This window comes from Oncorhynchus mykiss, chromosome 13 (assembly GCF_057628025.1).
Source record: "Oncorhynchus mykiss isolate SJ-2025 chromosome 13, ASM5762802v1, whole genome shotgun sequence".
Lineage (NCBI taxonomy): Eukaryota > Metazoa > Chordata > Actinopteri > Salmoniformes > Salmonidae > Oncorhynchus > Oncorhynchus mykiss.
The window spans coordinates 45433871-45457949 of record NC_143034.1 but is presented as its reverse complement, the minus strand read 5'-3'; the positions used below and the strand labels follow the sequence as shown (position 1 = coordinate 45457949).

The 24079-nt window shown below is 47.9% G+C and overlaps 1 protein-coding gene across 1 annotated transcript in view; it reads right to left on the bottom strand.

Annotated features, from left to right (window-relative positions):
* Positions 1 to 326: 326 nt before the first annotated feature.
* Positions 327 to 24079, bottom strand: part of LOC110486228 (rho-related GTP-binding protein RhoN) — a 35696-nt gene continuing 11943 nt past the window's right edge. Inside the window, exons 3-5 of the mRNA XM_036940932.2 lie at positions 10204 to 10313; positions 6453 to 6587; positions 327 to 1574 (exon numbers count right to left, since the gene is read on the bottom strand). Of these exons, the coding sequence (XP_036796827.2) occupies positions 1305 to 1574; positions 6453 to 6587; positions 10204 to 10313 (515 nt within the window). The 3' untranslated portion in view covers positions 327 to 1304. The remainder of the gene's footprint in view (positions 1575 to 6452; positions 6588 to 10203; positions 10314 to 24079) is intronic.

Here is a 24079-nt window from a genome sequence, read left to right as displayed (position 1 = left end):
CATTACGGCCAAACAGTTCCATTTGACTTGTAATCATGCACAAAGTGGATGTCCTAGCCGACTTGCCAAAACTAAAGTTTTGTGAACAAGAAATTTGTGGAGTGGTTGAAAAACAAGTTTTATTCACTCCAACCTAAGTGTATGTAAACTTCCGACTTCAACTGTATGTCAGATGTCAAAAAGACTGGTTCTGATTAAATGAAGATTTCATTAAAAAAATCTGTAAATGCATAAGGGGTTCACATACTTTCAAGCAGCACCGCATGTAATGTTTAGTGACTGACAGCACTGATATATTCTCAAACACAATGAAGAGACATGGGTCAGAGAGGAAGTCTCTTCTCCCTACAGTCAAGCTGTTGCTTTATTTGAGACTTTTAGAGTATGTGAAAATACAGTAAAATAGCCCTAACATTTTACCGCTAAATTTCCCACAAAGTAACATCTTAACATAACGACAACAGCAATAGTTTCATTGAATCAAATTGACATGATCGGAATTGACGCATAGAATAGTGTTAAATTATTACAAAAACAGATATGCAAAGTGACTTTTTTCTAAAAAGCACTTGTGGTTCGAATAATCTGAGGAAAACTCCGCACATTCTTCATGTTAACTCTGGTTACAAAAGCAACGTCCAACTGACTTCTGTAGTTCTGTCTGTTTGACCTACTCCCATCATTTACCCACTCAATAAGAGTCCCTTTTCAGCATTTTTGTTTTTACACATTTCTATTCACACATGGCAACAGGAAGTATCATCACAATATAGCATAGCAAAAGCAACCATGTCCATTGTCCAGTGAGAAGTTTCTTATTCCATCTTCCTGATCCAACTCCTCCACTACCTTCTCCACAGAATGAAAGTCTTCTACTCCAGCCGTCCAGTAAAGATGGCTGTTGTGCCGTCCTTGTGTGAAGGATTGATCCCCCCCAGTCAGTGCACTCCACAAACCCTACCCCAGGACCATGCAGCACTTCCTATTCCCCTCCTCTCCTCTCTCCACCCTGAGACTTTGCCTCGAGAAAACCAGTCCACTTCACCGTCCATCAGTCAAAAAAATAATAATAATAACGTAAACAGCTCCAAAAAGATTCGCAAACACACACAAAAGCATATTTTTTTCTTTTTTTGTCCTTGTTCCTCAGCAGTGCAAAACGAGAATAATAGAGGATTTCTTTTTAAAAAATTAAATAAAATTGAACAAAACAAAACCAATAAATAGAGTTCCTCTGTCTGTCATATATTTCTGTGTATCATACTGTACTGTATATATATATATAGATTTGTCTTGGTGGGTCTCTACATGAGCACACAGCTCTTGGCCCGGTCCTTCTGCATGGCAGGGGCAGGATCCAGGGTATCAGTCCGACCAGGCAGGGGGGGCAGGGGCAGCTGGGACACCCGTTTGAGGCCCCGGCGGGAGCTGCTGCGTTTCAGCTGAGGCTTGTGTGGCCGCCGCACAGACGCCAGCGTGGTGATGTGGAACACGTCCCGTACGCTGTTCTCCGACACCTTGGAGGTGCACTCCACGTAGGCTACCGCACCTATCTGACGGGCCAACCCACTACCCTGAGGGGAGGGGGTTAGAGACCATCATCATCATCATCAACAACATCAAGAACATCAAAAACATCATCATCAACAACATTATCATCAACAACAACATCAAGAACATCATCAACAACAACATCAACATCATCTACAACATCAAGAACATCATCATCATTATCAAGAACATCAACATCATCATCAACAACATCAAGAACATCATCAATAACAACATCAAGAACATCATCATCAACAACATCAAGAACATCAAGATCATCATCAACATCAAAAACATCAACAACAACATCCAGAACATCAACAACAACATAAAGAACATCATCATTATCAAGAACATCATCATCATCAATATCAAAAACTTCAACATCATCAAGAACATCATCAACAACATCAAGATCATCATCATCATCAACAACATCAACAACATCATCAACAACAACATCAAGAACATCATCATCATCAACAACATCAAGAACAGCATCATCAACAAGAACATCAATATCATCATCAACAACAACATCAAGAACATAATCATAATCAACAACATCATGAACATCATCATCATCAACAACATCAATATCATCATCATCAACAACATCAAGATCATCCCCATCAACAACAACATCAAGAACATAATCAACAACATCAAGAACATCATCATCATCAAAAACATAATCAACAACATCAAGAACAGCATCATCAACAACAAGAACATCAAGATCATCATCAACAACAACATCAAGAACATAATCATAATCAACAACATCATGAACATCATCATCATCAACAACATCAATATCATCATCATCAACAACATCAAGATCATCACCATCAACAACAACATCAAGAACATCATCAACAACATCAAGAACATCATCATCATCAAAAACATAATCAACAACAACATCAATAATGTCATCATCAACAACATCAAGAACATCATCATCAACAACATCAAGATCATCATCCTCAACAACACCAAGAACATCATCATCAACAACACCAAGAACATCATCATCAACAACAACATCAAGAACATCATCATCAACAACATCAAGATCATCATCATCAACAACATCATCAACAAGAACATCAAGAACATCATCATCAACAACAACAGCATAAAGAACATAATCATCAACAACATCAAGAACATCAAGAACATCACCATTAACAACAAGAACATCAAGAACACCATCATCAACAACATCAAAAACATCATCATCAACAACATCAAGAACAACAAGATCATCATCAACAACAACATCAAGAACATCATCAAGCACATCATCATCAACAACATCAAGATCATCATCATCAAGAACATCAAGAACATCACCATCATCAACAACATCAAGAACATCATCATCAACAACATCATCAACAAGAACATAGAGAACATCATCATCAACAACAACAGCATAAAGAACATCATCATCAACAACATCAAGAACATCACCATTAACAACAAGAACATCAAGAACACCATCATCAACAACATCAAAAACATCATCATCAACAACATCACGAACAACAAGATCATCATCAACAACAACATCAAGAACATCATCATCATCAACAACAACATCAAGAACATCCTCATCAACAACAACATCAAGAACATCATCGTCAACAACATCCTGCTGTTGTGAATAGTATCTACTGTTCTTCTTGAGGTACCATGACAGTTAATTCACTATAACCTAGCACCAATGATCTCACGTTACTGTAGTGAGAGACAAGCAGGAAACACAGAGATGCTGCTGGTCTAAACATCATGTCTACAGTGCAGACAGTTGAACCTGCCCTACATCTGATGACTAATCCATGACACTCTCTCTCTCTCACTCTGTCTCTCTTTCTCCTGCCATATTCTGTTGTTTCTGTTTAAACTGAGCAGAAAGCCCACCACAGAGAGCCCAGTGGGCTAGAGTTTCCCCCCCATTGTCTGGTATATGTATATGTATGGGAGACTAGAGAGGAGAAACTAACTCTCTGCCCAAAGCCTGCCTGGCACTGTCTGCTGCCTGCTTCCCCCCAGGGTCCAGTGTTATCAAAGCTCACTGACTGAAAGGATACATCGAACAGATTAAGTTTCAGTTTAGAATTCTATGGTACTGTATTTGCCCTCTCCTCTCTGGCTATCTTTCCTTATTCTGCATTGGATTATGCCGGTTTCCCAGTCTTTACACCTCCAATGGCCCTGTCTGGGGATCACATGCACTCACACACAGATGGGGCCTTTCAGAACCACAGGCCTGGTGTGATCTTATCAAGGCTCCTTCCTTACACAGTCACAGGAAACGTCTCTATTAGGTGGAAACACCGATTTAGAGAGGGAGGGAGGGAGGGAGGGAGGGAGGGAGGGAGGGAGGGAGGGGGGAGAGAGAGAGACAGAGAGAGAGACAGAGAGAGAGAGACAGAGAGAGAAAGAGAGAGATTGTGAGGGAGGGAGGTAGCGAGGGAGGGGGGAGGAAAGAGAGAGAGAAAGAGAGAGATTGAGGGAGGGAGATTAAGGAAGGGAGAGAGAACGAGAGAGATTGAGAGGGAGGGAGACTGAGTGATTGGCGAGAGAGATTAAGGGAGGGAGAGAGATTAAGGAAGGGAGAGAGAGAGAGAGAGAGAGAGAGAGAGAGAGAGAGAGAGAGAGAGCGTGAGGGGGGGTGAGGAAGGTTGAGAGAAACGACGGGAGAGGGAGAGATGGGCCTGACAAGCAGCAAAGCTTTATCAGACCGTGGCCAGATGAGTGTGTAATGTGTAGGGTTCACCCTGTGGTCACCTCGCCTGTGACTCCTCAACTCTGCTACCGGAATTCCGTTTTGAGATCAACAACAGGATAACAAGCTGGGGGATATTGGATTAGATCAGCAAAAGTTGGCTGTTGGGAGCCTGCCTAACGCTAGTACTGTATGTGACACAGATTCCCTTTCAATTATAGACAGGTCAGAACAGTACAGTACAGTAGCTCCCTCAGACCGAAATAGAGTATGACGTAGAACAAAAACACAACAGCCCTAACATGGTCTCCCATTCTATCTTTTGTTTGTCTATTTTATTTACATTCATTGTTCTTTCCCTGTTGCTTGGGGGATTCTATCTGTTTTTTCCCCAGTGGCCAGCACACAGCTGGCCCACAGCCAGCTCACAGTGGAAAGGGGCCTCGGTTCCCTGAGCTTTTGTGTGTGTATGGGGGGGGGTGAAACAGCCCCACAGCCCCTCCACTCTGTGTATGTCAGACACGGGGGAGCATCAAAACATGCAAAAAGCGGATTATTTCAAAGATTTACTGACCTGTTTATCACCCCCCCCCCCCCCCCCCTCGTTCCCTCCATCATTACCATGCCCCTGGCTAAGAGGATGTGGTAGCGTTCCCTCCATCATTACCATGCCCCTGGCTAAGAGGATGTGGTAGTGTTCCCTCCATCATTACCATGCCCCTGGCTAAGAGGATGTGGTAGCGTTCCCTCCATCATTACCATGCCCCTGGCTAAGAGGATGTGGTAGCGTTCCCTCCATCATTACCATGCCCCTGGCTAAGAGGATGTGGTAGTGTTCCCTCCATCATTACCATGCCCCTGGCTAAGAGGATGTGGTAGTGTTCCCTCCATCATTACCATGCCCCTGGCTAAGAGGATGTGGTAGCGTTCCCTCCATCATTACCATGCCCCTGGCTAAGAGGATGTGGTAGCGTTCCCTCCATCATTACCATGCCCCTGGCTAAGAGGATGTGGTAGTGTTCCCTCCATCATTACCATGCCCCTGGCTAAGAGGATGTGGTAGCGTTCCCTCCATCATTACCATGCCCCTGGCTAAGAGGATGTGGTAGCGTTCCCTCCATCATTACCATGCCCCTGGCTAAGAGGATGTGGTAGAGGATGTGGTAGTGTTCCCTCCATCATTACCATGCCCCTGGCTAAGAGGATGTGGTAGCGTTCCCTCCATCATTACCATGCCCCTGGCTAAGAGGATGTGGTAGCGTTCCCTCCATCATTACCATGCCCCTGGCTAAGAGGATGTGGTAGCGTTCCCTCCATCATTACCATGCCCCTGGCTAAGAGGATGTGGTAGCGTTCCCTCCATCATTACCATGCCCCTGGCTAAGAGGATGTGGTAGAGGATGTGGTAGTGTTCCCTCCATCATTACCATGCCCCTGGCTAAGAGGATGTGGTAGCGTTCCCTCCATCATTACCATGCCCCTGGCTAAGAGGATGTGGTAGCGTTCCCTCCATCATTACCATGCCCCTGGCTAAGAGGATGTGGTAGCGTTCCCTCCATCATTACCATGCCCCTGGCTAAGAGGATGTGGTAGCGTTCCCTCCATCATTACCATGCCCCTGGCTAAGAGGATGTGGTAGCGTGCGATAAAAGGCCTTGTTTTATCAAAGTCTGTTTTTCTATTCATACCGCCTTTTCAAAATCCCCAACTCTGCATGAATATTTAATCTCAGGGTAAAATGTGTCTCGACTCCTGAGACATAAATCCTATACATACCCACCCCCCACCCTGCCACCCCCTAAACCCCCTTTACAATAACCAACCTCCACATCGCTGTCAGCCCATTAGAGTCGGAACGCCAACCTCTGCAAAATGTCTGCTTCAGTGTGTTTCTATGTATTGGGTAATATGTACATAATATATGTGTGCGTGTTGATAGAGCAACTGTGGGTGGCTACTTCAACGCTGGGTTAAGGGTTAAAAGCTAGTTTGACAATGGGTCGGCTCTGTCTCTCTCTTCTCCCGTGCGTGTCTCATTATAACTCGATTGGTTTCCTCTTTCTCTTTTTTTTTAAAGACCCGTCTCCTTCCTGCTATGGTTTTTCTCTCACTCTTTCATTTCTTCCTCCCTCCATCCTTCCCCCGCTGCTCTTCCTCTGCTCACCTGTTCGTGTGTGATGGGGATGAGGCGTTGCTTGGACAGCTCTCTCAGCGTGCCCACGTCGGTCCTCATGTCCAGCTTACAACCCACCAGAACCACCTTGGCATTGGGACAGAACTCCTGGGTCTCCCCCTGCCACTGTGGGATGGACACACAGACAGGAGCATGTTAACGAAGACACATAAAGAGACAGGCAGACATACAGGCAGGCAGACATACAGACAGGCAGACATACAGGCAGGCAGACAGGCAGGCAGGCAGACAGGCAGGCAGACAGGCAGAGGCTAACAAAGAAACAGAAAGAGAGAGGTAGACGGACAGTATCAAATACTAGAGCTCTGGTTGATTTTGTTTTTCCCCGTTGCGATTATGGAACCAATGGAATAATTCCAAAAGTGCAAATTCCAAACCAACTCAAGCACACCTCAATTGGGCCGAGGTCATTATTTGATCCAGATCTGGGACAGACAGACAGACAGACAGCGCATCAGTAAATAGCCAGCAGCGCTCATCAGCTCGCCAGCAGGACATTGCTATGAAAACAGTGGAATCACTCAACACAGAGGACCTTGACATTCTCTGGTACAAACTACCCTGACCTGCGACCCCCAGGACTCTACCCTGGCCGCTTAGCTCACAGAGGAGGAGGGTTGACCCTGGCCCCTGATAACCAAAGAGGATGAACCGTTTCTGTAACAGACATTAGGTTATCTCATTAGTCTAAATGAATGTAAATGAATGACTTTGCTTCTGTGGTCTCCCTGTGAGACTTCTGTTCTGTTCCCTGTGTATTTGTGTGAGTCTCCCAATATAGCTTCACGCAGTTAGATGAATACGCAGATCTATGATTAGATCTCAGAGGAATCTATCATTTCACAATAATTGGGAAACTGTTTCAATGAGCTCCCCATTAAATCGGTGCTCTAAATTCTCTTTGCCAATTGAGTGGTTTGGATAAGACTTACCAATCCACTAGAAATGGAGGAGAGAGATTTCTGTGTGATATAATGCAACGGTATGAGATTCATTCAATTTCTTTCCACTCTCTGGCTTGAGTCAATAGAGCTATTTTAGGTAGAGTACAGAACAGAAAACCCTGTGCAGTCCAGTTGAAACAACACCCTGTGAGATGAAATGTCATCATTCAGACTTCAGCTGGGAAAAATAAATAAATCTGCCTCCATCCTGCCTCACAAATACCAAATAACACCCCCCAAAACATCCAGCATGTCTGAATTCATCCATCCAGGTGCCACATGCAGAATGCAGGGGTGTGCAGCCATCCGTCAAGAGTTAAACAACCTTTGCCCCCCCCCCCCCCCATGCTCCACCCACATCTCTTCTATACCATCCAATAACTTTGCACCCCCATTCTCAATCCCCTCCCGCTCCTGTCATCTGATGCCATTGGTGACAGGCAAGGTCACAGAGGTCAAGAGTCTAATTTGGAACGGTGGTTGGGCAACAGGTTTCCATTCGCCGCAGGTTTTTTAAATTACCGGGGGGGGGGGGGCGACAGCTAGGGGTCAGGGGGTCATGGCAAAAGCCATGGAAAAGCCAAAAGCTAAGTCGACAGACGGGGGCACTGAGCCCTGAGACGGGTGGGTAGAACCAAGGTGTCGTGTGGGTTAGCTCTACACAGCCTGTGGGTGGGGCGTGTTTTACCAGCTCCCCTCAGACCACTAAACACGTCAACAGAGCCGCCGTGGGAATGTATTTTACAAGGTCCTGAGCTCACAGGAGGAGACCTTCAAAAGAGACGCGCCACACATGGCCTCAAGATGGAGGAATACTGCGAGACCGCTGAGGGCCAGCGAGACTGGTTTACATGACACAAACACACACACACACACACACACACACACACACACACACACACACACACACACACACACACACACACACACACACACACACACACATAAAACAGTCAAATAACACATTTACTGACACACACAAACTCTCTCATGAGAATATCTGTAAAACATTCCCATGACCACGTCACCACCTTACCACACTCTGGCTGGTTCCCTTCCCAAGTCCAGTATCAAAATATCACACCCAAAAGCCACCATAAAAACGTTAACTACCAGCATCTGTCCTGGCTTCTCATCGAGTATGAAAGTCCCATAAATGCCCAGATTCAGTCTCCTTAAACAGCTGTTCGTTGATTGGTTGTTGCATAGCTAATCTGCCATTGCTGGAGCTCCACTCCAAATTCCACCCCGGCCGGGCTCCAAGGCCTCCTCTCATTCTCCAGTCTGACCTCCCATTCCTATAGGGGTCAGGGGTCAAGTAGCCCTGCTTGTTTCATGGCGATAAAGGGGAGTGGGTCTTACCCCCCCCCCCATCTTCTATTGTTGATGATGTGCTGGCTATAGATAGCATGGGAACTCTATATGAGGAGTGAAGTCAGAACACTTTGGATGAGAATGTGACACTTTTTGCCAATTGCTTACACACTGAAAGTGAATGCTTAGACAAGAGCATCAACACCTTAACTGTCGTAACCATGCCTTTAAACAACGGCACCAGAAGTACAAACACATGTTCTTCTTTGCACTTTTTGTTTGCAATTCTGCAACACACTTGCAAAACACTACACACGGTTTCTTACGTTAGACACTTTGTTCAAGAATGAAATCTCTTGCAATCATCGGGAAAGCACTTTTTTATTCAAAATGCAAAAACATACCTGAAATTGGCAACACCCACACACACACACACACATGAAAACACTTCTACAGTAATTGAACACCAATTAGTCTGAGCCTCACCACTACAAATAGACCTCAGGTAAGATCACCTCTTTGGTGAGAACTTTGCAAACATGGAGGTAGTGAGAGGAAGAGGAAGAGCGAGAGGAAGAGGAAGAGAGAGAGGAGTGGGAGGAGGACGAGGACAAGAACAAAGAAGGGGACCGGGCAATAGACAGAGACATATTTCCGACGACATTAAGGGCTACTTTGGTGGACCGTGTCATAAATCATGGCCTGACGATGAGGGAGGCGGAGAGTCCAGCCCAACCTGAGTCGCTACACGGTAGCATCCATAATATGGACATTTAGACTGGAGAACAGGTATGTCTTCAACGTTCTACACTAGACTGTACCTACAGTATGTAATTGTTGCACATCATTCTGCATCACAGTACAATACAATGTAGTCCTACAATGTTAGGTCTACGCTCCTCAGTGAACAAAATAATAGGGGGCACCTGTCTGCACCTGTCTGTGGGGGTACCTGCCTTGCCTGTAGCTCGTAGTTTTGACTGAATGTGTCTGAATGGAAGAGGCATGCGGAGACATTGAGGTGGGGTCAGTCCAGGGTCGAATACCTAGCCAGGGGTGACATTGCTTCATGTGGATGAGGTGATGTGGCCAGACCCTAACTGAAGGCGGGATCCATAAACCATCCACCCCATCCCTTACAGTCCCTTACAATACTTTTTGTTTACCATTTCACTGTAATTTTACTGTAACTATTTTAGTTTCTGTGAGTTTACAGTAACATCTTGTATTGATTACTGTAATTCTACTTTTCTTTTGTGTTTTTGTTGTTGTAAAAACCTGCGATGGCAAAAAAAAATCAGCTGTATATATTTCTTTCTGAAGCCTTTCTATTTTTGTGTTCATTGTACAGTTTTAAACCATGTTCTCTGAAGGCAGGGCATGTTGGTTATATACCCTGGTCGTGACCGACCGGGGAGGAGGAAGAGGGGCAGTTGGAAGGTGAGGAAGAGGAAGACACCGACCTTCTTCAGGACACTGTCCAGGGTCTCTGGGCGACTGATGTCAAAGCAGACGAGCACGGCGTCTGAGTCAGGATAGGCCAACGGCCGCACGTTGTCATAATACGAGGAACCTGCGGACACACGGACACACGGTTAGTCCCAGGCAGTACACTAGACACTTTCTGTAAGGGCCCTTTACCTCACTCAACCCACATGATTCTAATAGAACGGGAAGGCTTGGCAGCCCCTGTGCAACCTGGAGGACGAAGCTGTTTAACAAATGGGCATTAACATACTGTACACTTAACCAGTCCAGCAAATAGTAACACAGCATCGCAGCACACACACACTCTCTCTGCTGACGCACACACCTGTTGATATAAACAGCTGTGTGCAGATGGGAGAGTGTTCTTAATCTGTGACCCCTCCCCCAGTTTAAGAGGCGGTAGGGGGTAGGGAGGGGCAATGTGATTAGCACACACACACACGCGCGCGCACATGAACTGTAGTTGTCGGAGGAGCTAGGTCCCTTTGCACATGCTACATCCCCATCCCAAGTCACAATGGACGCCGGTACAAAGGGCAAAGCGCTTTCTCTGCCGCTCTTGAGATTTCGCTCTCTCCCACACACACACACACACACACACTCTATTTCTCCTCTTGGAACTCAATCTTGTCCATATTCACATCTCACTCTTTACTCTCTCTTTCTTTTCTGTACCTTATTCCATTTTGGAATAAGTGGCCCATTCCCTCTCTCCCATTCCCTCTCTCTCCATTCCCTCTCTCTCCATTCCCTCTCTCCCATTCCCTCTCTCCCATTCCCTCTCTCCATTCCCTCTCTCCATTCCCTCTCTCTCCCTCTCTCCCATTCTCTCTCTCCCATTCCCCTCTCTCCTCTCTCCCATTCCCTCTCTCCATTCCTCCTCTCCTCTCTCCCATTCCCTCTCCCTCTCTCCATTCCCTCTCACTAATCCACCTCTCTCTTCTCTCCCATTCCCTCTCTCCTTTCCCCCTCTCTCCTCTCTCCAGTCCCTCCCCCCATCCCTCTCTATTCCTCCTCTCCTCTCTCCATTCCCCTCTCCTCTCTCCATCCCTCTCCCTTTCCTACCTCTCTCCTCTCTCCATTCCCTCTCTCAATTCCTCCTCTCCTCTCTCCATTGCCCTCTCCTCCTCTCTCCATTCCCTCTCTCCATTACCCCTCTCCTCTCTCCATTACCCCTCTCCTCTCTCCATTCCCTCTCTCCTCTCTCCATTCCCTCTCCTCTCTCTCATTCCCCTCTCTCCTCTCTCCATTCCCTCCTCCTCTCCTCCATTCCCCTCTCTCTCCCTCTCTCCATTCCCCCTCTCTCCTCTCTCCATTCCCCTCTCTCCTCTCTCCATTCCCCCTCTCTCCTCTCTCCATTCCTCTCTCCTCTCTCCATTCCCTCTCTCCATTCCCCCTCTCCTCTCTCCATTCCCCCTCTCCTCTCTCCATTCCCCCTCTCCTCTCTCCATTCCCTCTCTCCTCTCTCCATTCCCCTTCTCTCCTCTCTCCATTCCCCTCTCTCCATTCCCCCTCTCTCTCTCTCCATTCACCCTTTCTCCTCTTTCCATTTCCCCTCTCTCCTCTCTCCATTCCCCCTCTCTCCTCTCTCCATTCCCCCTCTCTCCTCTCTCCATTCCCCCTCTCCCCTCTCTCCATTCCCCCTCTCTCCATTCCCCCTCTCTCCTCTCTCCATTCCCCCTCTCTCCACTCTCCATTTCCCCTCTCTCCACTCTCCATTTCCCCTCTCTCCTCTCTCCATTCCCCCTCTCTCCTCTCTCCATTCCCCCTCTCCCCTCTCTCCTCTCTCCATTCCCTCTCTCCATTCCCCCTCTCTCCTCTCTCCATTCCCCCTCTCTCCTCTCTCCATTCCCCCTCTCTCCACTCTCCATTCCCCCTCTCTCCTCTCTCTATTCCCCCTCTCTCCACTCTCCATTCCCCTACTGCTCTCATTAGGAGGCTCGTAAAACTCCCTGTGCTCAGAGGGATCCTGGATGGGGATGTGGGTACCTTCCTGCTTCCCCTGAAATATAGGCAAGCCTACATGCCTCTAGAGCATGGGAACAGAAACTGTTGGAATAGACACAAGGAATCTGACTCTGCTATTGCTTTTGTTAGGAGACAGACTGGTGAGAGAGAGAGCAGAGAGAGAGAGAGATGAGAGGGAGAGAGATCAGAGTGAGAGAATGAGAGAGAATGAGAGAGAACGAGAGAATGAATGAGAGAGAGAGAGAAAGTGAGGGCGCACAGGCGAGGGGAGGAGAGAGGGAGGGACAGAGGCAGAATCTCGAGAGAAAAGGATAGAGAACTGGGAGTCTAAGCAATGTGAGTAGAACTTGAGAGAGAGAGAGAGAAAGAGAGAGGAGAGAGAGTATAAAACAGAGGAGGATAAATATGTAGCCTAGATTCTAAACTGAACTGTCAGCTAAAAACCAACCAAGTCAGAGCAGTAGAATCCTATACCAACATGTCTGACATGTAGAGTAGAGTGATGTTGACATTGTTACTGTACATGACCTCAACATAAAGCCATGGCAGGCTGTTGAAGCAGCACAGGCTTTCTGTGCCAGTGAATTGGGCACAACGGCAGTAGCGCCTGTTTTAGCAGTGCTATGTTCTCTTTGTTTGTGGTGCAATGAGGCCTGCACAATGGCTGCACGCGGTCCATGGCCCTACCCATTCAGCTAGCCGCCCTGCCCTGACCGGAGCCATCCCCTCACAGGACAATGCAACAGGCCCTCCTGTCCTAAAAGGTCAACAGCTGTTACACTTCAGTGAGAGAGAATGTGCATGGGCGAGGGATGGCCTTTGTGCGCTTGAGAGACGAGTGCACAGGAAGGAAGCTTTACAAGTGTCTTCTTTTTCCCATAACCATTGAAAAGTTTGTTAGACGTTAATTCGTTTAGCTGCTGCAGCCAGAGCTCACTCTTCCTGTTTCTCCCGTCCTGCTGTTCAACAGAGCAACAGAGTAACACAGAGCAGAGTGACATCTCATACACAAACAGTGGGCTCCCAGACAGAGCCAGGGAGCGTATCTCAGAGAAGAAGCAGTCCTCCCAGCAGCAGGAAGTCAGTCATTAGGACAAGTCACAAGACTACTGCTGTTTACTGCTCAGACACACACAAACACACATATGCACGCATTCACACACAAGTGCACATTCCCATGCGTGCACACACACACACTCACACACACACACACGCGCGCGCACACACAAACTCCCCACCAGCCCTATCACACGGACAGCAGGTCCACCACTCAGCAGTGTATCAAACAATGCAGGGCCCTGATTGGTCACCAGGTGTTGTGATGCCAAAGGTGATCTTTAGTATATATCACAACACAACAGACCTGCAGTGGGGAGAGGAGAGAGGAGGGAGTGGGCGAGGGGAGAGGAGAGAGGGAAGGAGTGGGTGAGGGGAGAGGAGAGAGGGAAGGAGTGTGTGAGGGGAAAGGAGAGAGGGAAGGAGTGTGTGAGGGGAGAGGAGAGAGGGAGGGAGTGTGTGAGGGGAGAGAAGGAGAGGGAGGGAGTGTGTGAGGGGAGAGGAGAGAGGGAGGGAGTGGGTGAGGGGAGAGGAGAGAGGGAGGGAGGGAGGGGAGAGGGAGGGAGGGAGTGGGTGAGGGGAGAGGAGAGAGTGAAGGAGTGTGTCAGGGGAGAGGAGAGAGGGAGGGAGTGTGTGAGGGGAGAGGGGAGAGAGGGAGGGAGGTGTGAGGGGAGAGGAGAGAGGGAGTGAGTGAGGGGAGAGGGAGAGGGAGGGAGTGAGGGGAGAGAGGAGAGGGAGTGGGTGAGGGGAGAGGAGAGAGGGAAGGACTGTGTCAGGGGAGAGGAGAGAGGGAGGGAGTGGGTGAGGGGAGAGAGGAGAGGGAGGGAGTGTGTGAGGGGAGAGGAGAGAGGGAGGGAGGGTGTGTGAGGGAGAGGAGAGAGGGAGGGAGGGAGTGAGTGAGGGGAGAGGAGAGAGGGAGGGAGGGAGTGTGTGAGGGAGAGGAGAGAGGGAGGGATGAGTGAGGGGAGGAGGAGAGAGGGAGGGAGGGAGTGTGTGAGGGGAGAGGAGAGAGGGAGGTAGTGTGTGAGGGGAGAGGAGAAGGTGGGAGTGTGGTGGGAAGAGGTGAGACGGAGGGAGTGGGTGAGGGGAGAGGAGAGAGGGAGGGAGTGTGTGAGGGAAGAGGAGAGAGGGAGGGAGTGGGTGAGGGGAGAGGAGAGAGGGAGGGAGTGTGTGAGGGGAGAGGAGAGAGCAGGAGAGGGCAACAAAATATTTAATGACTTTCACACTGGGCTGAAGCTAGGCAAAGAACAGAGGGATGAGAGAGAGAGAGAGAGAGAGAGAGAGAGAGAGAGAGAGAGAGAGAGAGAGAGAGAGAGAGATTATAAAACGGGAGGATAAAGATGTAGACTAGATATAGTAGAATGTAAAGTTTAAACAAAGGTGCTTGTTTGACTTTTAAAGTAATTACGGCCTTCATAAAGTGAGCAGGTCTAGGCCTTCATAAAGTGAGCAGGTCTAGGCCTTCATAAAGTGAGCAGGTCTAGGCCTTCATAAAGTGAGCAGGTCTAGGCCTTCATAAAGTGAGCAAGTCTAGGCCTTCATAAAGTGAGCAGGTCTAGGCCTTCATAAAGTGAGCAGGTCTAGGCCTTCATAAAGTGAACAGGTCTAGGCCTTCATAAAGTGAGCAGGTCTAGGCCTTCATAAAGTGAACAGGTCTAGGCCTTCATAAAGTGAGCAGGTCTAGGCCTTCATAAAGTGAGCAGGTCTAGGCCTTCATAAAGTGAGCAGGTCTAGGCCTTCATAAAGTGAGCAGGTCTAGGCCTTCATAAAGTGAGCAGGTCTAGGCCTTCATAAAGTGAGCAGGTCTAGGCCTTCATAAAGTGAGCAGGTCTAGGCCTTCATAAAGTGAACAGGTCTAGGCCTTCATAAAGTGAGCAGGTCTAGGCCTTCATAAAGTGAACAGGTCTAGGCCTTCATAAAGTGAGCAGGTCTAGGCCTCCGTGGATCAATCAGTCAACCCTACAGATCAACATGACTGACTGGCGAAGGGCACGGCAGCCCAGGTCACAGAACCTCAGAGCAACAGAGAAGCCTCCTCAGCATGTTCACAAAGTCAGAAAAGTCCTCTGAGAGAGAGAAGGGGGAGGGAGGCAGAAAAACGAGGAAGGAGGAGTGTAAAACAACCCGAGCAGACACAAATAAAAGCCAATCACCATCACCGTCGTCCGCAGCAGCAGCAGGAGGCGGAGAGATGCCGTTTTCGCCATTCACAAAACTCCTCAGTGCCTCTTGCCAAAAGCCAGTTTGATAGGTGCAAGAGATACGGTGGGGATGGGGGGGGGGGGGGGGGGGGGGGGGGGGGGGCGATGGTGCAGAGAAGGGGGGGTTGCTGTTCAGATGGGTAATGAGAGTGTTGGACGGGACAGAACAAAAAAAGAGATACTGGACCGTTACGAGAGGCGAGAAGGTGGGGGCTCACGCCGTTGGCTGTGGGATACAACAAAAGGCCAGGTGAATTCCAACCAGGGACGGGAGGAGAGACAAGACGGATGGGGCAGGAGGGGGGAGGGGTACAGGCAGAACCTGGCCCAGCCCACTCAGGACTGGCACTGCCAAAGCAAACCTGCCCCTCGATACCAAGGACGGGCATAAAACACCCCAAACAAAACGCCTAGCGTTAGCATTAGCCTGATTTAGCACTAGCCACCTCCGACAGGAAGTAAGGATGGCTATCTTTGTGTCCGCTGTACTAATCAGAGGGAAGAAGAGGCAAGGCAGAAGGGAAAGGCCTCTGTCTGAATGGAGGATACAGAGAAGCCAAGAGGCCAGCCTTCTCAAAGCCCATTAACATCCCAAGGGACTTACAGTATAGTAGTAGGATACAGGCCCGGACTGACAGAAGCGATAACACACACTATCCAGGCCTAATGGCCTCTGTTATGACTTCATTTAAGCCTTGAGGGACTCTTAAGTGGATATGAGCAAGGGACTGCTGCCACGACTTCCTGATCAGACCATATTGTGATGAGAGACAGTCGTTATATTGTTAATGTTATTAGGAGCTTTGATAACAAGTCAGCCTGTGCTGGAAAAATACATTCTGATACAAGCCTTGATTGTTGTTGCGGTGAATAGTGGCGGCACTGTCCAATTGTCAATTGTCTATACTTCGTCAAGTATAATGCCTGTTTTGGGTAAAAGTATCAACACAGAATTGTATAGAATTGAATTTGCGTGTTTGCACAGCCACACAGACACAGACACACAGACACAGACACACACACACACAGACGCACACACACGCACACACACACACAGACACACAGATACACACACACACACATATACACACAGACACAGACACAGATACACACACAGACACACACACACAGACACAGACACACAGACACACAGACACACACACACACAGACACACACACAGACACACACACACACACACACACACACATACGCACACACACACACGCAGACACACACAGACACACGCACACACACACACGCACACACACACACACAGACACACACAGACACACACAGACACACACACACACACACACAGACACACACACACACACACACAGACACACACACACACACACACAGACACACACACACACACACACACACACATACACACAGACACAGACACAGACACACACACAGACACACACACACAGACACAGACACACACACACACACAGACACACACACGCACACACACACAGACACACGCACACACACACACACACACAGACACACACACACACACAGACACACACACACAGACACACACACACACACAGACACACTCACGCACACACACACGCACACACTCACGCACACAGACAGACAGACACAGACACAGACACACACACTTTCTCAAATACAGTGACTGGTGCATACTGTGCAGGGTCCATAGAAACAGTATTATCAAACCAGCCACGGCCCATATACACAAACACTCAAATATACAAATGTGCTCACACATACCACTCTCTAGTCCTCTCTTTCTCTCTTTCTCTCCAACACCCACAGCTGCTTTCCCCTTTAATACCACCTTCAAAGTGCAGCAAAACATTTCAAGTTGTGCTGACTGTGTATCATAGCAACCTGCAGCGATGCAAATGGCTTCTTTGTGCTGCCCTGAAAGGAGGTAAGAGACGGAGGGAGCGAGAGAGCAGGGGAACGACGGAGACGGGGAACAGAGAGAGAGGACGGAGCGTATCCACAAGGAGCTGATGCATGGACGGCAAAGAGGTAACCAAGAGGAGAAGGGGAGGGGGGAAGAGGAGAGGAACGAGAGGGGGATTGGGGATCGAGGTCCTATAAGTGGCTGAGAGAACATCAGAGCTTTCACTGCAGATGCCCAGAGTCTTTAGGAATGGGAGAGGGGGGGTTGGCCTCTAGCCTTCCACTCAAGCAAACCTCATGCTCGAAAAGCATTAATGTCTTGCCAGACCGGACACCTTTAGGGGGGGGGGGGGGGGGGCTTGTACTGCAGGCTACTAGATGCCAACCCAGGACGTTATATAGTGCATCTAGAAACAATATCCTTTCATCATGTCCTACAAAGCATTCTGCTGGGTTGGTCTGTTTCCCCTCCATTAGTTCTAAGGTTTGAGCACTGTGGGTGTTGCACTTTTCCCAGTCTGACACACACACACACACACACACCGATAAAGAATCTGGTGGTCTGAAATACAGTGTGCAACGTCAGGTTGTCAAAGGCTCTAAAGTGCAGGTGGGACAGTGGAGGTGACAGTGGGTTAAATGGTCATTAACCTCCCCAGTCTGTGGTCCCCCTCGCCAAGGATATTGATCAAAGCTATACTGGCTTCCTCTCGCTCTCCCTCTTTCTCTGTCTAGGGGAAATAGAGCCTTTGAAGGGCGATGGCTGTCCCAGTGTAGTGGAGTTAATGCCCGTGTCTCTCCCACTCGCAGGTTCAGAAGCAGGACCGTCCGCTGACAGAGCAGCTTGGGGACAGAGGGGGATGTGGCCGCCAGCCGAGAGCTGGATTACTGTCTGTCTTCTCTGGGGATATGGTGATGGAGACTCTCTCTCTCTGTCTCTCTCTCTCTCCCCCTCTCTCTCTCTCTCTGTCTCTCTCTGTCTCTGTTACAGTTTTTCTCAATAGCTAAAACACAATTTCTGAAACTTTGCTCCATTTCCTGAAAACATTAAACACAAATCCTCATCTTCAAGCACTATTTACATAACCTCTGACTCCTCTCGCAAAATGAAACATTCGCCTCAAAACAGTTTTACCTGTGTTCAAAATCAAACACTTCTCTCAAATCATAAACAAAGTGATCAAAATGATATACACTCTCAAGCAGTCAGTAAACAATACACCATGAAAAATAGAAAACACATTGTTCAAAACATACAATCCTCAGGGAGAAGTACATTTTTAATCTAAAAAAATATTCATATTTTTCCGTCATTGTCTTTTGATGAACGAAAACATGTTCTATCATAGTAGCTCAAAATTGATCAGAAATTACTACTCTGCTTTGCTCTTTGCAATTTTGTTCTTCCTCCTCCTTGTACCCCTATTGTTACAGTACTGTACCCTGCATCTCACAAACGTGTCCTTTGTCTCTGTGATACTGTAATTCTTGTTCTTTGTTGATATGAACCTGCAACCAGTCAAAATCTATTGAGCAGTCAGTACTGTTAATAAATGGAAAGGACAATGTTCAGGGCCATACAATGTGTTCATTGTACAGTATACAGCCTCCAATGCACTGTACTACAGTATCCATTCTCAGACTTTCTCCTTCCCACCTTCAACACCCTGTTTGCTCTCTGAACTGGCTTATATTGGTTGTGTCACATCATTTGAAACAGGTCAAATCAATTTTGAGTGGTTGTGTTCAATCAATGACATATGTTCTCTTTTTGTATTTGATTGTTGCCACTTGTGTTTACCAGTATGGATGACATGTGCATTAGAGTGCAGAATGTGTTTTGAAAATGAGAATGTGTTTAGAATTTTGCTGAAAAGTCTAAGTGAGATCTGCAAATTGTGTTTTACCATGTGAAATGGTTTAAGGTTTTGACAACAGACTGCATAATTAGCTCAATGAGTCCAGGCAACTGAGAACTTTGTTCAGCCAATGGATTTTTAGTGTTTTAGCAATTGAGGAAAACTGTAATATGTTTGCTTAGACTAAAATCATGCTGTGCTACATTCTAATCACTCTCTCCCACTGTCTCACTAAGGCTCTCTGTCTCACTATGGCTCTCTGTCTCACTATGGCTCTCTGTGGCTCTCTGTCTCACTATGGCTCTCTGTCTCACTATGGCTCTCTGTCTCACTATGGCTCTCTGTCTCACTATGGCTCTCTGTCTCACTATGGCTCTCTGTCTCACTATGGCTCTCTGTCTCACTATGGCTCTCTGCATCACTATGGCTCTCTGTCTCACTATGGCTCTCTGTCTCACTATGGCTCTCTGTCTCACTATGGCTCTCTGCATCACTATGGCTCTCTGTCTCACTATGGCTCTCTGTCTCACTATGGCTCTCTGTCTCACTATGTCTCTCTGCATCACTATGGCTCTCTGTCTCACTATGGCTCTCTGTATCACTATGGCTCTCTGTATCACTATGGCTCTCTGTCTCACTATGGCTCTCTGTCTCACTATGGCTCTCTGCATCACTATGGCTCTCTGTCTCACTATGGCTCTCTGTCTCACTATGGCTCTCTGCATCACTATGGCTCTCTGTCTCACTATGGCTCTCTGTCTCACTATGGCTCTCTGTCTCACTATGTCTCTCTGCATCACTATGGCTCTCTGTCTCACTATGGCTCTCTGTATCACTATGGCTCTCTGTATCACTATGGCTCTCTGTCTCACTATGGCTCTCTGTCTCACTATGGCTCTCTGTCTCACTATGGCTCTCTGTCTTACTATGGCTCTCTGTCTCACTATGGCTCTCTGTCTCAATATGGCTCTCTATCTCACTATGGCTCTCTGTCTCACTATGGCTCTCTGTCTCACTATGGCTCTCTGTCTCAATATGGCTCTCTATCTCACTATGGCTCTCTGTCTCACTATGGCTCTCTGTCTCACTATGGCTCTATGTCTCACTATGGCTCTCTGTCTCACTATGGCTCTCTGTCTCACTATGGCTCTCTGTCTCACTATGGCTCTCTGTATATGACACGATTCTCCCTGGCGGAAACCTTCAATCGTCTTCCTTCTACTGCTGTTTTTCTCTCTCTTCTCCCATCCCTCTCTCTGTCTTTCCTCCCCAGTTAGTGTCCAACCGAGGAACCAATGTTTCCCAATGAACTACTGTGTATTCCTTGTCTATCATGTATCCAATTATTTGAGCTCTGTTTGCTATACAGTACTTGAGACTGTATGATGTCCAGGCCTTTTGTTTAGACAGAATATGTATCCATGATTGATCGTCTATGTACAACACAAGCACGCGCGTTGTCTGGGGTTTGATCAAGCGTAGCCTCCCTCAACACCAGGAATGACGAGGAGCGATGAGTCCACTACGAAGCGGGAACGAGCTGGTTAGACAAGTCACACCAAAGAGCACCGTTCAGACAGACAAGGGGCATTGAAAGACAGCCGGGAGAACAAAAGGCTGTGTGTTTCCCCACCTTCACCACTTAGACCGCTTAACGCCAACCACGCTGACTCCAACATCCCCCCCTTTCCGACACCCGGCTTCACGTCACACTTTGAGATCACTTCTCTGTTGTTGCTCTGGGCATGTGAACGCAGAGTAGGGTCCACGGGGAAAGGAGGAGAGGGAAAGGAGGGTATTTGATAATTGAGAAGACCTGGGAATATCCGATTTCACCCCCTTTCAAGAGATTATGTGTTGATCCGATTAGACAAAGGGCCCGGGGAGACAGGTTGTAAAGGCAGGCCTCCCCCTCTCTGGTCCTTCGCAGCGCCTCAGAACAGTCCACAGCTGAGACACGGCTAAGGCACGGAGGGATGGAGAAGGGAGGTATACTGCAGACTGCAGGCTTGGTGGTGGCCGGCCTTTCATTCCGGGATTACCATGGCCTAATGGCTTCATCTCTCTTCTCTCTCACACACAATCAAAAATCCCCCTCCTTAGATTCCCTTTCACCTGTAAAACGCCATGCATCACATCCTTTTATAGGCACCTCTTTTCCATCTCTTTCTGTCCTTGGCTGAGGGAAATTCATCAGAGTGTTGGAATACTTCGAAGAGTGGGTTATTTCCGTCCAAGGCTGCCTGTTGGATATTAAATAGGAATTGAAATGGGATTGTTCAGACATCTATCACGGTCACATAAAAGACATCTTCTGAGAGGGAATGGACATCCTCTCCACTTCTATCCCCCCCCCCCCCCCCCCATCCAAGCGCATCCCTATCATAGCCCTATCCATCTTTGGCCCACTCTGCAGGGTCCCTAGGGAGGGCTCGAGTGGAGATGATGGGCACAATTTCCCTCCTCTCCTTTGAGTGCACTTCCACTCCCCCTAAAGACAGCAGAGAAAGAGAGAGAGAGAGAGAGAGAGAGAGAGAGAGAGAGAGAGAGAGAGAGAGAGAGAGAGAGAGAGAGAGGTAGAGAGATAGAGAGAGAGAGAGAGAGAGAGAGAGCGAGAGAGAGGGAGAGAGATCCTGTTTAAAAAAAAAGTAATCCATAAATGATGTGAGCTGTGGAAGGGAAGTGGGAGAGGATGCGGGTTAGGCGTTACCCCGGGGTAAGAGACAGGCCAGATCCTCTTACGCTGAGAGAGGGTCTCATCCAGTGGAAGTGGCCATGCGGCGGTGAGGGCGAGGGCCAGTCACCGGGCTGTTCAAAGTGCCGTCATCAAAGCTGTAGCCACGGCGAGTTATGCTGCCGCGCCATGCCACGCCTGCCGCCCAGGAAGGGACAGGCCCGGATACTCCATGTCCCAGAGTTCCCCGTGCGAACACTCATTCACTGCTGGCAGCGGATAACGAACAAAGTGCTTCAGGAAAGTCTGAGAAAATGGGATGACACTCAGAAACTCCAAAGTAACCAACTGACTAATAATAGTTTCAGCCCATACTGTTACTGCTTGCCCTGTAGTTGACTATTTGGGATCAACAACGCTCCACTGTGGCACTGGAGTCATAGGATGATACAGAGGATCACATTACTACGGGTCACTGAAGACCAATGAGTTATAGAGGCATGCTTAGAATGAACTTCCTGTGTATATGCCTGTGTCTTTGGCTGTTTGTTCTTGGCTGGCAAATGTCTAAATAATGTGTGTGAGTGTTTGTGAGTACGTGGGAAAGAGATGGAGTGCGTGTGTGAAGTACAGTTTGTAAACAGTCTGTGTATGTGTGAGTAAGTGAACGTTCTCCTACGGGATTGGAAATCCTTCCCTCAGGGCTAAAAACAAGCCTGTCCCATAACACATCACAAAGCCCAGAGGGCTGGACCCAGAGGGCTGGACCCAGAGGGCTGGACCCAGAGGGGTGGGCCCAGAGGGCTGGACCCAGAGGGCCTCTGGGTCCAGAGGGCTGGACCCAGAGGGCTGGATCCAGAGGGGTGGACCCAGAGGGCTGGACCCAGAGGAGTGGACCCAGAGGGCTGGACCCAGAGGGGTGGGCCCAGAGGGGTGGTCAACTGATCCAGATGTATACCTCTCCTTCTTCTGTCCCTTCTTCCACTATTCACTGGCACAAAACACCATCCCCTCTTAGCTCTGAGAGCATTCTCTCCATCCTGCGCTCTCCGGTTTGCCCCCCCCCCCCCTCTCTATTTATTTACATTTCACTTTGACATTTTGCTACTGGATAGTCCCAGTTAATAGGGTCAACAGATAGCCTAGCGGTCCCCAGCAGTTGATAGGGTCGACAGATAGCCTAGTGGTTAAGAGGGTAGGGCTAGTAACTAGAAGGTTACTGGTTCCAATCCCCGAGCAGACTAGGTGGGAAATACATCTGTCGATGTGACCTTGAGCAAGGCACTTAACCCTAATTGCTCAAGTATGTCGCTCTGGATACGAGCGTCTGCTAAATGACTACAATGTAAATAGGCTAGCATGTGTACAAACCACTGGTACTGAAGATATCTAGCAGGATGTACTGATCAGGAGCATGTATTTTCCATAAGGTCGATATTTCACTGCATTCTGTGCCAGAAAGTAGGCTGGCCCTCTTTGAAATCCCGTAGACCGATGCATTGCACTCTTTTTCATTGATGAATCCCTCCTGCATAATCTTTCGCTGTGGCTTACTTGATTGTTAACTTATAGACAGACGTAAGAGATACCAGGCCCGGTCTCAGGGAGGGCTGTCTCTGGATCTCAGGGAGGGCTATCTCTGGATCTCAGGGAGGGCTGTCTCTGGATCTCAGGGAGGGCTATCTCTGGATCTCAGGGAGGGCTATCTCTGGATCTCAGGGAGGGCTGTCTCTGGATCTCAGGGAGGGCTGTCTCTGGATCTCAGGGAGGGCTGTCTCTGGATCTCAGGGAGGGCTATCTCTGGATCTCAGGGAGGGCTGTCTCTGGATCTCAGGGAGGGCTGTCTCTGGATCTCAGGGAGGGCTGTCTCTGGAGGTCCCTTTTTCTGTACCTTACTTGTGGAATAATCTTCAAGGGTCTCTAAAAAGGGATGAATCGGAGGCTCTAGGACAATTCAAAAGGCTGATTGAGGTATTCTTTCGTGACAAATGGGTTTGTTTTCTAGGATTGTGTCTTGCTTTTAGTGTATTGATGTGTACAGTATAATGATGTGCATTATTGATGTATACTGTATATTGATGTGCATTATTGATGTATACAGTATATTGATGTGCATTTTTGATGTATACTGTATATTAATGTGCATTATTGATGTATACAGTATATTGATGTGCATTATTGATGTGTACAGAATATTGATGT